Source organism: Cervus elaphus, chromosome 30 (assembly GCF_910594005.1).
Source record: "Cervus elaphus chromosome 30, mCerEla1.1, whole genome shotgun sequence".
Taxonomy (NCBI): domain Eukaryota; kingdom Metazoa; phylum Chordata; class Mammalia; order Artiodactyla; family Cervidae; genus Cervus; species Cervus elaphus.
This window is the reverse complement of record NC_057844.1, coordinates 30,067,000-30,080,896: the sequence shown is the minus strand read 5'-3', so window position 1 is coordinate 30,080,896 and position 13,897 is coordinate 30,067,000. Positions and strand designations below refer to the sequence as shown.

The following is a 13,897-nucleotide window of genomic DNA, read 5'->3' as shown; positions in this document are numbered from 1 at the left end:
AAGGGAGAAGTAAACAGAGAACAAAATAAAGAATAAGTGCTCAGTCAAGACCCTTTATGCACCTATTTCAAATTCACTTTTTAGAAAAATCATTAAATGGTATGCTTTGGAGGCTTACTGGCAGGGAAATGAAGCTATAGAACAGGGTCCCCAATCTCCGGGATCTAATTCCTGATGATCTGAGGTGGAGCTGATGTAATAATAATAGAAATAAAGTGCATGATAAATGTAATGTGCTTGAATCATCCTGAAACCATCCCCCAGCCCAGTCCATGAAAAAATCATCTTCCAGGAAACAGGTCCCTGGTGCCAAAAATGTTGGGGCCTGCGGCTTTAGAACATCATACAGAGTCAACATTCACCATCACCTCCCCATCAGGCGGGTGAACTCAGGCTCGTCAGAGAACTCACACACTCAAGTGTTAACATTAACAATTCACATGTTAATACAACAACAATAACATGTCTGATTAGCTGGGCCATCCGTCCTATAATTTAAACGACTAAAATAGACATGAAGGACCACAACATAACTATTTTTTTTAAGATTCTATTTTTTTTAAACAAGTATTCCCAGTCAGATAATTCTCGTAAGAAAAAACACTGAACGTTGAATGCCCAAACTGAATAAAATGTTCAGAAATGGGAATTGTGACTATTTGAAGTATATTCCTGTCATTCTGTTTTTTCTCCAACACAAGACTTGTGTAAATAACAGGGCTTTTGGCTTGGTTTGGGGAGAGTTTTACATTTGCAAATTAATGACCCAGTCCTCACTGAAATGGTAATGTCCGAATACTTCATTTCTAAAACAAACCCAGATCTGGAATTTTTAATAGCCTGGGCCTGAAATTGGTGTTCATTTGTGCCCTGTGGCATACTTCCAAGACTGACGGGAAAAAACCCAACTGAGCACAATTGTTGGGACCATTTGAATGAAGGAGAGCAATTCATTTGAGGTTTACACTGCATTTTTTCAGTAAGTCATTTAACGCAGCAATGATTACAATCAGCCACTACTGAGAAATTATGGGAATTTTGAAGTATTTATAAAAAATGATTTATAATGTTATATGAGTTAATTCAACAGATATTTATAAGCACCTCTTTTGTGTCAGGCACTTTGTGGATACAGAGACAAACTAGACAGGGTATTTTAACTTTTTATTCTTGTATTGGAGTATAGCTGATTAATATGCTTCCCTGGTAGCTCAGCTGGTAAAGAATCCGCCTGCAATGCAGGAGACCCCGGTTCAATTCCTGGGTCAGGAAGATCCCCTGGAGAAGGGATAGGCTACCCACCCCAGTATTCTTGGGCTTCCCTGGTGGCTTAGACTGTAAAGAATCTGCCTGCAATGTGGGAGACCTGGGTTCGATCCCTGGGTTGGGAAGATCCCCTGGAGGAGGGCATGGCAACCCATTCCAGTATTCTTGCCTGGAGAATCCCCATGGACAGAGGTGCCTGGAGGGTTACAGTCCGTGGGTTGCAAAGAGTCAGACACGACTGAGCGACTAAGTGCAGCACAGAGCTGATTAGCAATGTTGCGATGGTTTCAGGTGGACAGCAAAGGGATGCAGCCATACATGTACCTGTATCCTCCCCCGAAGTCTCCTCCTATCCGGGCTGTCGCCACCTAACACTAAGCAGGGTTCCTTGTGCTATGCAGTAGGTCCTTGTTGGTTACCCATTTTAAACATAGCAATGTGTACATGTCCATCCCAAACTCCCTAACTATCCCTCTTCCCATCTCCCCCCCGCCCCAGCCTTGCAGCCAAAAGTTCATTCCCTCAATCTGTGAGTGTTTCTGTGCAAAGGAAACAGGATTTTGAAAAAGAATTATAATAGGAGGTGATAGATGCTATGAATGTGATAGAATTATGCCTAGAGGGTGTGGTCCCAGGGTTGGGGTGGAGGATGAACAGGAAAAAACAATATTAGAACTTGTCTTTATCTCATACTTTAAGTTTTTCTATTTTTGTATGTTTTTAGATAGACATAATTGGTCCAATGACACACATATAATTTATAAATAGACATAGGTAGCTATGGTATATAATTGGTCATTTAGAGAACACTGCTAAAGAAGACCAGAAATAGGAATCATTTGATTTGAGGTGTGGAGGACTCAAAATAATGTTCCCAAATGAGCATACTTGATCTGAATGTCCCAGGAAGCCTGGGCAGAAAAGTAAGGGGACCATGTTAGTCAGAAGAAAAGTATTGCAGTGTTTTTCATATGTGTGTGAGCGTGTGTGCTCAGTCAAGTCTGACTCTTTGCAATCCCATGGCTCCTGGAGGAGCCCTTCAGGCTCCTCTGTTCATGGGATTCTCCAGGCAAGAATACTAGAGTGGGTTGCCATTTCCTCCTCCAAGGGAACTTCCCAACTCAGGGATCAAACCCGAGTCTCCTGTGTCTCCTGCAGTGGCAGGAGGATTCTTTGCTATTGAGTTGCCCGGGGAAGCCCAATAACACTTCTACAAAATGTGGAAAGGCTACAGAGAGCCCTGCATCTGTCGTGGGACCAGTGAGGGGAGGGAGGGGTGGACTCGGTAGAAAGATGGAGAAGGACTTTGCCAAGTTCTCAGACCTGTGTTTTACCAAGTGCAATGGACAGGAGGGGAGGAGAGAACAGGATGGCTAACCCTTGACCCTGTGGATCAGTCCATGGGGTCCTCTTCCTGGTGATGATGCTGAATGGGTCTCTCTCTGTGGGAGGAAAGAAGGAATGAGAACACACCACTCTTCTGCTTCACTGAACCTCTAAAAGGTAGTCCTGAGTAGGAGAGTGTCTGGATTTTTAATTCTTGGACCATAATGGTCCTCCAGCAATCTATGGCCATATCCCTGTCATTGATGACCACGGTGTTGATCTCAGACTTGGGGCTAGATAAGAATTATACTTGAACTCAGTCTTTTTTTCTTTCGGCTGTGCTGTAGAGCACGTGGAATCTTAGATCCCCGACCAGGGTTCAGACCCGTGCCCCCTCATTAATTAATTAATTTTAATTGGAGGATAATTATTTACAATATTGTGATGGTCTTTGCCATACATCAATGTGAATTGGCCACAGGTATATATGTGTCCTTCCCCATCCTGAACACCCCCTCTCACCTCCCTCCCCACCCTATCCCTCTGGGTTGTCCCAGAGCACTGGCTTTGGGTGCCCTGAGAAGCAGGAATTCTTAACCACTGAACTTACAAGGGAGGCCCCCAGTCATTGAGAGGTCCTTTAAATTCTGTGCCTGCCATGTCCCTTCCTGCAGTCTCTTCTCTTCCAGCACCACTCCCTCACTTTCCCCCTATTCTCAACCAACCCCTGGGTGCTTCAGTGAGTCACTTTTGCAGCTTCTCTGAGCAGAGGTAAAAATGCATTCTCAAGATTTGTGGTGTCCTTTCTTTCCCTTCTCTTCTGTCCGTCTCAAACTAGGTGTTAGTGTACAGAGCTGCTCCTCTCAATTGCCAAAGTACCTGACTGATTTAAGCAAAGAGACTCCAACATCCACTTGACTTAAAGCTAGTAAAATGCTATTTCTGAAAATTGTGTTTCAATTGTGTGAGACATTATCATGCCATGACTATTGTTACTGAAGTCAGAGAACTGTAATGGAAGTATATTTTTAGAAGAAAAGAATCGTAAATCACGTTTTGGTTCTAGCTTTTTCAATTAAATGATGTCTGTATCGCGAAGCCTAGCATTTCTCTTGTCGATTAATGAGATGTCCTCAGGGCTCCGTGGCCGCCTTTCCGGGGTCTGGTCAGCTGCACCCACCCCACCCAGGGACTTGCATCCTTACCAGCCCAGGGCCCACTCCTGGGCTTGCTGCTGCCCTCTGCAGACAGCTTTCCCGTCTTCTCACCCCCGATGTCATCTGAGTGCTAGAAGGCGTTTCCTGACATGATGAACTGCAATCACACTGTCTTTTCATCTGCTTGCATATGTTTCTCTTACTTCACTGACTCTATGTGTGTTTTCTTTTTTAATCCCTCCCCTTTTCCATTTCTATCACTTTGGGTCCTCTCTTCATTTTCCGACTTCTATTCAAATCCCACCATCTCCCTGAAACCATCCTTGATTATTCAAGCCAGAGTTTTCTTTCTCCCAAGAATACTCGCGACTGTTGGATTCATCTGGATTTCTCCTCTAACTGCCTGGTGCCCTGGTTATTTGTGTGGTTACCTGGTACCTAGTGAGGAGGCATACACAGGTGAGATAACTTAGTTTTTTATAGTTATAGATACAAAACCATAGATATTTATAGTTTGCTTTTTTCTTTCTAGATATTTTGTGAGTTTCTGAAGGGCAGAGGCTAAGTTCTAAAAGCTGAATGTTTAGATTCCACATGTAACCAATATCATAAAGTATTTGTCCTTGTCTGACTCACTTCATATAGTATGATAGCATCTAGGTCCATCTATGTCGCCACAAATGGCATAATTTCTTTCTTTTGATGACTGAGTAATATTCCAATATATATGTATACATATAAACATTATGTATCCATATATATGTGTATATGACTAAATAAAAGGGTATGTAAAGTTCCCTGGTGGCCTAGCGGCTAAGACGCTGGGCTTTCACCATCGTGGCCCAGGTTCAACCCCTGGTTGGGGACCTGAGATCCCACAAGTTGAGCGGTGTGGCCAAAAAAAAAAAAGACATACAAATGAACTTATTTCTGAAACAGAAATAGGCCCACCAATAAAGAAAATAGTCTATATATAAAATAGATAACCAACAGGGAACTGTAGTCAATGTTCTATAATAGCCTATAAGGGAAAAGAATCTGAAAAAGAATGTATATACGAATCATCGTGTTGAACACCTGAAACTAATAAGATATTGTAAGTCAACTATACTTCAGCAAAATGAAAAACGGAACCTCGTTGGTACCCCTCCCGCCTGGCACAGCAGCCTCAGAGCAGGTGTTGGGGTGTTCCAGGATGGAGGTGCAGAGGAAGGGTAGGTGGGGTGTCGCTCTGGGCTCAGCAGTACCCAGCTCTCCTCCCTTCCGGCTACAGGCACTGTGCCTGGCCCACTTTGCAGTGAAACCCGAGCAGGAAGCATTTGTCTGCTGGTGCTCTAGCAATGATGGCCATGAAAAGGAACTTGAGCTGAGGTGGCAGTCAGCCCAGAGGTCACCCACGATGTGGAACAGCTGGCCTGGAAGGGCATCGGGCCAGCAGCAGAACTGGCAGGACCCAGAGGGCCTTGGTAGCTATAAGCCATTGACATTTGCAGATTGTTACCTAAGCATAGCATTGCTCATCTAATGGACACCTATTATTTAAATCCTTGGTGGTTAGGAGGTTAAATAGGTAACTGAGAGCCAAGGTGGGATGCTTGGAAATTTGGCACCTTAAATGCAACAAATCTAAACTAAAACAGGGAGCAAATTCAGGGCAAGAAGGAGGGTTTTGGAGTCAGAATGACCAGGGCTGGAGTCCTGGCTCCTACAAGTTATATGTCCTAAGCTGGTAGTTGTAAAGCTTTTTGGTCTTAGAATCCCTTTGTACTCTTAAAACTTATTGAGGACCCCAAAGAACTTTTGTTTTTATGGGTCACATCTATGACTATTTGCTGTTTTAGATACAAGACCAAAGATTTTTAACAGTGATTTATTAATTCGTGTAAAAACAATTACAGTGGCACTTTCCTGGCTGTAGAGTGGTTAAGATTCTGCATTTCTACCGCAGAGGGTGCAGGTTTGATCCCTGATCTGGGAACTAAGATCCCACGTGGCTCAAGGTGTGGCCAAACCGCTCCCCCCACACCCCCCGCCCCAGCCAAACCCTCCCCAAAGCTGTACTATACCTAGGGCTTCCCAGGTGGCACTCGTGGTAAGGAATCTGTCTGCCAGTGCAGGAGACACAGGAGATTCAGTTCAATCCCTGGGTCTGGAAGATCCCCTAGAGTAGGAAATAGCAACCCACTCCAGTATCCTCACCTGGAGAATCCCACGGATAGAGGAGCCTGGCGAGCTACAGTCCCTGGGGTCGCAGAATCAGACACGACTGAGCGACTGAGCACACGACCATGGTGCATATCACTCTATCACATGTTAATATATTTTTGTGAGAAATAACTATATTCCCCCCAAATTCCTTAGTATCTAGTTTAATAGGAGGTGGATTCTCATATTTGTTTCTTTATCTGTCGGGATATGCTGTTTTGGATGAAGTAAATGAAGATCTAGCTTCATAGGTACACAATTGGAAAATGGGTTTTTAATAATATTTCAATGAAATTGTGGGCATTATTTGATATTACATCAAGATTCAAGACAATCAGGAGTTTCTTAAAGATTAGTTGCAACTTGAAACTGAAGTCTTATCAGGGAACTTCTGTATGGGGTTTCATTAAAACCCATTGGTCTGTCTTTTACTTTGAATGAAACTTTTTTAAAAACCCATTCATGATTTTGTAACATCTTTCATAGGTCCTTTGGCAAATAGTTTCCCAGAAGTTGCAGGACTTACAAATGTAGACTCATGTTGTTATACAATATCAAAACATCACATTTATTAACACTATCATTGATGTCACTGAAAAATCTTCATGGATGGGGAGGCTTTGAAGCTCATGGCAGCAGAAACAAATTGTCCAAAATTCAAGTTTCATGTCAAAGCTTATATCTTAATAGTTGTCACAAATAGCATCAATCAGCTGTTTTCTTTGAAGCGGAAGGCTCAGTCTATTTTTGAGAAAATGTTTGCCCGGTCCCTAAGGGTGAATTTCCAGTTTACGTTTCAGTCTGTCAACCAAAAACCATGTTCTGTGAAAAAAGCAGCTAGTTCAACTTGCGACTCAAGCATCATACAGGTGCTTTTCCCTGAGATAACACCGGAGTTTGATATACAGCAGAAGGACTTTTACGTTATGCCTCAGTTTCCCCCACAGAATGTTAAAAAGATGTCTACTCAAGGGTGTGATTTAATGAACTTATTAACTTGTCCTGCCGCAGCAAGGGTCCTTTTAAGTGATCTGGCTTTTTCGTTGTTGCCACTGCCTTGATTAGTGCTAAGGCAATAATATTTTTGCCCATAAGTGGTTTTGCAAGATTGGTGGAAATTCAACACAGAAAAAAAAAGGTAACATTGTATTTAGTACTGTTATAAAAAGTTTTGACCTTGTGAACCTGGGCATTCGAAAGAGTCCTGGGAACACCAAGAGGATCATAGACCATACGTGAGAAATGTTGTCCTAATGTAAGCTGCCTGACCTCTCTAAAATAGGAATAAAGCTGTTTTGAGAAGTAAATAAAATATTATTTAATAAGAAATAATGCATGGAGAGCACCTAGTATTGTGCCGGTATATAACCCGTGTTTGTTAAATGTTCGCTGTTACTATTAATCTAATTACTGATATGTGAGGGTGTAGCTATCATTTATGATAGTAGTAATGATGATACGGTTTCATTTTTCTCCATAAACTCATTCCTTTGGCAGATCTCCCTTGTAGTTAATGGCTCCGTCGGTCTCTTGTGGTCCTTCTCTCCACTCCAGCCAGGGTCTACTGACTCACAACCACTGCTGATGTGACCTGTCTGGTCCTCAGGATGGTCCCTTCTCTGCCATTCCTGCTGCCAGCAGCTGGCTTACATTGCATGGTCTGGTGGAAAGATACTGCCACCAAAGACAGTTCTGGCTCTTGGTATTTGACCTGCCTAAGTTTACTAATCGGTAAAGTGGGAAAAATAGTCTTTATATATATATATATTTTTTTTTTCTAGTGAGGATTAAATGAAATAATAAACTTGAAAGTAACTGATACATGTGTATGTATAGCTGATTCTCTTTGCTGTAAAAGTAGAAACTATTACAACATTGTAAAGCAACTATATACTCCAATAAAAATTTAAAAATAAAAGTAAAAGATAAAGTAGCTGGCAGAGTGTGTAGCTATGGCAAATGTTCAGTGCATGTTAGTACATTTTAACTGTATACATTCTTCCAACCTATGAGCATGGAATATCTTTTAATTTACTTGTCTCTAATTTCTTTTATTTATGTCTTACAATTTTCAGTGTACAAGTGTTTCACCTCCTTGGTTCATTTATTCCTAGATATTTTATTCTTTTTGATGCAATTACAAATGGAATTGTTTTTTTAGTTTCTCTTTCTAATAGTTTATAGGAACACAACAAATTTTTGCGTACTGATTTTTTTCTTTTCTTTTTCTTTTTTTTTTTTACTGAACTCCTTTATTAGTTTTAATGGTTTTCTGATGAAGTTTTTAGGTTTTCTGTACAGAAAATCATGTTATTAACAAAGAGCACAGATCCCACTGTTGGTAGGAATATAAATTGGTATAGCCACTATGGAAAATAGTAAAGAGTTTCTTTAAAAAGTTAAAAATAGAACTACCAGATCTGGCAATTTCACTTCTGGATAGTTATCTGATGAAAACAAAAACATTAATTTTTTTCCAAAAACACCAATTTGAAAATATATGCACCCTATTTTCACTGCAGGATTATTTACAATGGCCAAAAGATGGAAATGACCTAACTGTCCATTGTTGGATGAATAGATAAATTGTGGTGTATATAGAGTATTATTCAGATATAAAAAGAAATGAAATCTTGCTGTTTTGTGACAACATAGATAAACCCCGAAGGCCTTATGCTAAGTGAAGTAACTCAGAGAGACAAATACTGTCTGAACCCTCTTTTCTTTTAATAGGAGGATATTTTCTTTTCAATGTTGCATTGGTTTCTGCTGTACATTAATGTCAATCAGCTATAAGTATACATATATCCCCTCCCACCCCCTGATCTATGTGGAAGTTAATACATGCATACTCCAAGCTCATAGATGCAGGTTGGTGGGTGCCAGAAGCAACGCGCTAGAGGGAGGGAGAAATGGATGGATTTTTTAAAAGTTTAAATAAATTGAATTTTAAAAATGGATCCTAGAGAGTAAATAAAATATACAAAATTGCAAAAAAAAAAAAAAAAAAGAGGGATGCTTCCTGTTGCTCTTGTTGATACGCCTAAAAGGAGAGATTCCTGATCTTTACTGAGAACCAGAGGCTACCTGATTCTAGAAAGGAGAACAAAAGAACCAAGTGGATAATCTGTTTCTGATTAGAAGTTTCTAGGAGATAGCTTTTTTTGGTAGAGAAGAGTCTAAACCTTTCTCTGTCTTCAAAAAACCCAACAGCTTCAGATTTCTGGGCTTGTCCTGGGGGACTACAGAGATGGTTGTATTTCCTGGATCTTGGTTCAGGGCTGATAGTCTGTGGGAATTCAGTCTCTTTGGGTAAAAATTGTGGTTTAAAGTGTGGCTTGATAGAATGGGTTTCATTTACAGTCTTGGAATAGCTTTGAAAGCAAAGGGAGACAAGCTTATCAGAGGCGTGGGAGACACCCTCTGATTAATTGTCGTCGGAGTGTTCTTCCTGAGCGCCTGCTGCATGGGAGGTGTGGCCACTGGGTCTACTCCGAGGGACGGAGGTCTTTGCTGTCTCTTCTCCTGTAGGCGAGGATTCCCCTCGTTTCCCTAAAGGTTAAGGCCTCATGTGAAGTGACCGACCTCTCCCCTAGAATCACGTGTGCACTGGCTCTGGGGGAGTGGGGCATGGCTGTACGTGTGCTCATCTCTCCTTCGTGACCGACTCTCTGAGACCCCATGGACTGGAGTCCCCCACCAGGCTCCTCTGTCCATGGGAGTTCCCAGGCAAGAATGCTGGAGTGGGTTGCCATTTCCTCCTCCAGGGTATCTTCCCAACCCAGGGATCGAACCCGAGTCTTCTGCATTGGCAGGTGGGTTCTTTACCACCGAGCCACCGGGGAAGCCCATGGGACATGGTTAGTGGATGGTTATATCATGGGTCTGATTATCACAAAGACCCAGTTTTAGACATTCTACTCCACCGTCAGACCTCAGGGTGGATTTTAGTTTGGGAAAATAACCCTCAACGTGCATGCATAAGGCCACTTTTCTGTGTGCAGAGGAATGGTCCTCCTGAGAGGGCCCTGAGAATGGGGAGCTGGGGTCTGTCCCCTGGTCTTTGCTGGCACCGGGCCAGATGCCCAGGCCGGGCTGGGCAAGAAGCCTGCACCCTGTCATCACTGCCCCGCATGCCAGACACCTCTGAGCTTTGCGGTGTGCATGTGAGCTTCTGTCTGGATGCCCTTCCTTTTTCTCTCAGCCCAGAATCTCCTATTTCCCCTTTAAGACCCTGTCCAAAGGTCATGTCCACTTTTCTAATAACCAAATCCTATGGCCCTGATAGAGTCTGTTTTCCCCTCTGTATGTTCCGAAGTGTTCCCACCTGTGCTATAGTGTTTCACTATAGCAGGAACATTACTTCTGAACTTAAAATATATATATATATATATATATATATTATATTTATTTATTTGTCTGCGCCAGGTCTTAGTTGTGGCAGGCGGTAGCTGAAGCACGTGGGATCCGGTTTCCTGATCAGGGATTGAACCCAGGCCCCCTGCTTTGGGAACCCAGAGTCTTAGCCACTGGGCCACCAGGGAAGTACCACTTCTGAATGTTTCTGTCTCTCTCACTGGACTGGGAGCTCTTACACCCAGGGCCATGCTTTCTGCTTCTTTGTCTCTGCCCCAAAGATGAGCAATGGGCATGCCAGCTAGAAGGTGTTCAGTGGGTCAGCGTCGGTTGAATGAATGAATGCAGTCCAGCCTTTTGGGCCTAATGTATAGTTATTAAGTGATCAGAAACCACCTTTATAATAATCTCATAAACATGAGATTATTTGGTGATCTATGGTTTTCTCCATATAGTATTACATTCTCCTTTAGCATTTAGAAAATTCTTTTAAAAAATTACCAGTCTATCTCAATCATGATACGATAGGCCCCCACCCCCAAAAGAGGTGACTCCCTGGTTCTACCCCTGCACAGAGCAAGGGCATACTTTCAGGGGTGCGTGTGGAGATGGCACCTGGAGTTCAGGTGAGTGAATCCCAGGAAGAGAGTTGTGACCTGCTCATTTTCATGGTCTTACAGTGAATGAGATGAATTTTTTTCCTGTTGAAAGGTCTCCCCTTAATGGTTGGTGGTTCAGGTGGCAAAAGAGGCCCGGAGGCAGATGGTGCGACACTGTGAACACTGGTGTCCCCACGGGCACATCTTGTTCTAGGCAACTCAATCTGTGATCGGATGGGGAGGGAGCACGCCGAGCAAATCCATTGATCATGTGACTAGAGTACGTGAAGAGTAATCCTTTTTAAAACGTGAGTTATGGAGCTCTGTGATGAGCCATTTATTTGTGTCTGCTGTGGGAAGGAAGCACGCCAGGGCAAGTTTATGACCTGGTGCTCTTGGCTGTATTTAGGGCTGTTTCCCACACCTTTACTACACATGGATGAAAATATTAAGCACCTAGAGTTACTTGTTGTCAAACATGGAGTAGATATGTGAACACATAGTAAGTCAGCTGCTTAATTTCTAGGTTTCTGTGTCTGTTTAAACACTCTAATGTTTTGTTTGTTTCGGTCTGAGTGGATTTTCATTTATGTACTTGGTTGTGCTGGATCTTAGTTGCATCGGGTGGGATCTTTAGTTGTGGTGAACTCTTAGTTGCAGAATGTGGGATCTAGTTCTCTGAGCAGGGACTGAACTCAAGCATTGGGAGTGCAGACAGAGTCTTAGCCACTGGACTACCAGGGAAGTCTCTTGTTTTAATATTTAATATCTAATATATGCGAGAAAGGTTTTCTTGGAAGAAAGCTGAACAGCTTTGGAAATTGGAAAACTTCTAGAACTTTAAACCAGGCAGGTGGATTTTAAAGAAGGATAGAAGGGATCGATGCAGTCAGTCATAAATTTGCAAAGCTTCACTAAAAAATGGAAGGAAGGAGTCTTACATTTCTTTTCCCTCCCAGAAAAATGGTGTTGACATGGGGCCACAAACCTTGGCTGAATGGAACCAAATGGCACTATTTGCATTCACACGAAATATTCAATCCCCAGTTTTAAGACTTCAATGTAAAACGAAGAGAGAGAGAGAAAAAAAACCATTGCCACCAGACATCTTTTAAAAACAATTGTAGCAGCTGCTGTAAGGGCAGATGACCATACTGGTCCCAGGCGCTCAAGGTCAAACCTCCCAGAGAACAGTCACCTTTATTGGTCTAAAGACAGCCAACACTCAGCACCTGCTTCTCTGTCTCACCCACATCTTACTGGCATCCCTAGGGCCTGGCACTGGTCTTCATTTGATGTTTAGCAAGTGGGTGGACGCTGCATGTCCACGTGGAAGATATGCTGTTCAGAGGGTGCTTGGTGCAGTGAGAGGCATAGTGTGTGCATCCAAAAAATATGAGGAAATAGGAATGTAAACACGGACGTGACCATCAGGAGGCCTCCGTCCGTGAGCAGGAGCTCTTGGTCCAGCCTCCTTCCTAGGAGGCAGCAGTGGGTTGAAGTTGGGGCCGGAGAGGCAGGTGTGTGTGGGGGTGGGGGGATGTGTGGTGTGGTGTGGTGCAGGACCCTCAGAAGGGGCTGCATTTCCTCTGTAATTGCTTCCTTTTCCGCCACCATCTTCCCTGCCGGGGAGGGCCACTCAGCTGGGGACAAGAGGGACTTTCCTAAGGAAGTTTCCATGGTCCCTTCACTTTTCTGCATTCCAATGTAATTTATTTTTTTAATCAGACTTTTGGATAAAATTACACCCTTCCTCTTCCATTACGGCGAACACTTAAAATTACATTTACACAAACTTCTATTAAAAGTCAAATTCCAGGCCTAAGCTATTGGCAGCATTCCCTTTCAAAAGAGAATATGAAGTAAATTAGTTGAGCTGATTAAAAACACCTTCATCAAAGTAGAACTGTTGGTGCCAACAATATTAAGAGTTGAATTATTGATTTTTTTAAAAATAACAGATGGTACATTAGCAGGGAAGAAAAACGATTCTCCTTCCTGTCCTTCGTTCCTCTGCCGCCCATCCCCCTTTCAGCTTCACTTTGGGGACAAGAAGGGACACTGACCTATTGCTGGCAATCGAGGAAAGGGAGGTGATGGAGCAAGGCAGGGGCGACGAAGGCAGAGGATGGGGCCCAGGTTAAACGCGAGGAAGGAAAAGGAGAAGTGCAGACCGTAGGGAGCAGAGGTCAGACGCCTGAAGGAGGCCGCTGTCCCCGCGGAGGGGCGGACACCTCTCCCGGCAGCCCAGCCCCGAGGGACCTCCAGGCCACAGCCACGAGCCGGGCAGGCGCGGGAAGCGCGCACGAGGGCGCTCCCGCTACCGGCCGCCAGAGGGCGCGTCCGGAGCCGGCGCGGGGCCGGGGAAGGGAGGAGGGGAGCCGCGGAGACGGGTCAGCCGCGGCGGCAGGGGCGGCGGCGGCGGCAGCGGTGCAGCTCCGCTCCGCGCGCGTCTCCTGTCCCCGCGCCCGGATAGGGCGCGCAGCCCCGCCGCCGGGATGCGGCCGCCCGCCCGCCGCGGCCGCCGCCTGGCGCTGCCGGCACTGCTCTCGCTGCTCACCTGCTCCCTGGGTAAGTAGCGGGCGGCCCGGGCGCGCACCGGAGAGGCGTGGGTTCCCCGGGCGCAGCCGCCCGCGCCCCGCGTCCGCGCCGGGGGAGACGCCAGGCGGCCCAGCCCTGCCCTGCCCCGCGGCGCCCGCGCCTCGCCGTCCCGTCCCCGCCGCGCCCGCGGCGGCAGCGCCCTCTCCCGGCGCCCCGGCCGGCCCTGGCTCCCCGGGACCCCGGGACCCCGGGGTGCGCCTGGCCGGCCCCTTTCGGCTCGCTGGGGTCCCGCCGCCGCTCCGGTTCGACTCGCGTCTCCGCGCTTCCTTCCGCCGGGAGCAGGCGGCCGGCCGGGCCGCGAGGGCGCGGCGCCCACCCCCACAGGAAGCGCGGAGTGAATGTGCAACTGCGAGAAACTTTGGAGCGAGGGAAGCGGCGGCCGCGGGC

General features: G+C 45.1%; 1 protein-coding gene across 1 annotated transcript in view; it reads left to right on the top strand.

The window, feature by feature from the left end:
• The first annotated feature begins 13,143 nt into the window (after positions 1-13,143).
• The window catches only part of B3GLCT (beta 3-glucosyltransferase), a 113,532-nt gene continuing 112,778 nt past the window's right edge, over positions 13,144-13,897 (top strand). Inside the window, exon 1 of the mRNA XM_043891758.1 lies at positions 13,144-13,480. Within this exon, the coding sequence (XP_043747693.1) occupies positions 13,408-13,480 (73 nt within the window). The 5' untranslated portion in view covers positions 13,144-13,407. The remainder of the gene's footprint in view (positions 13,481-13,897) is intronic.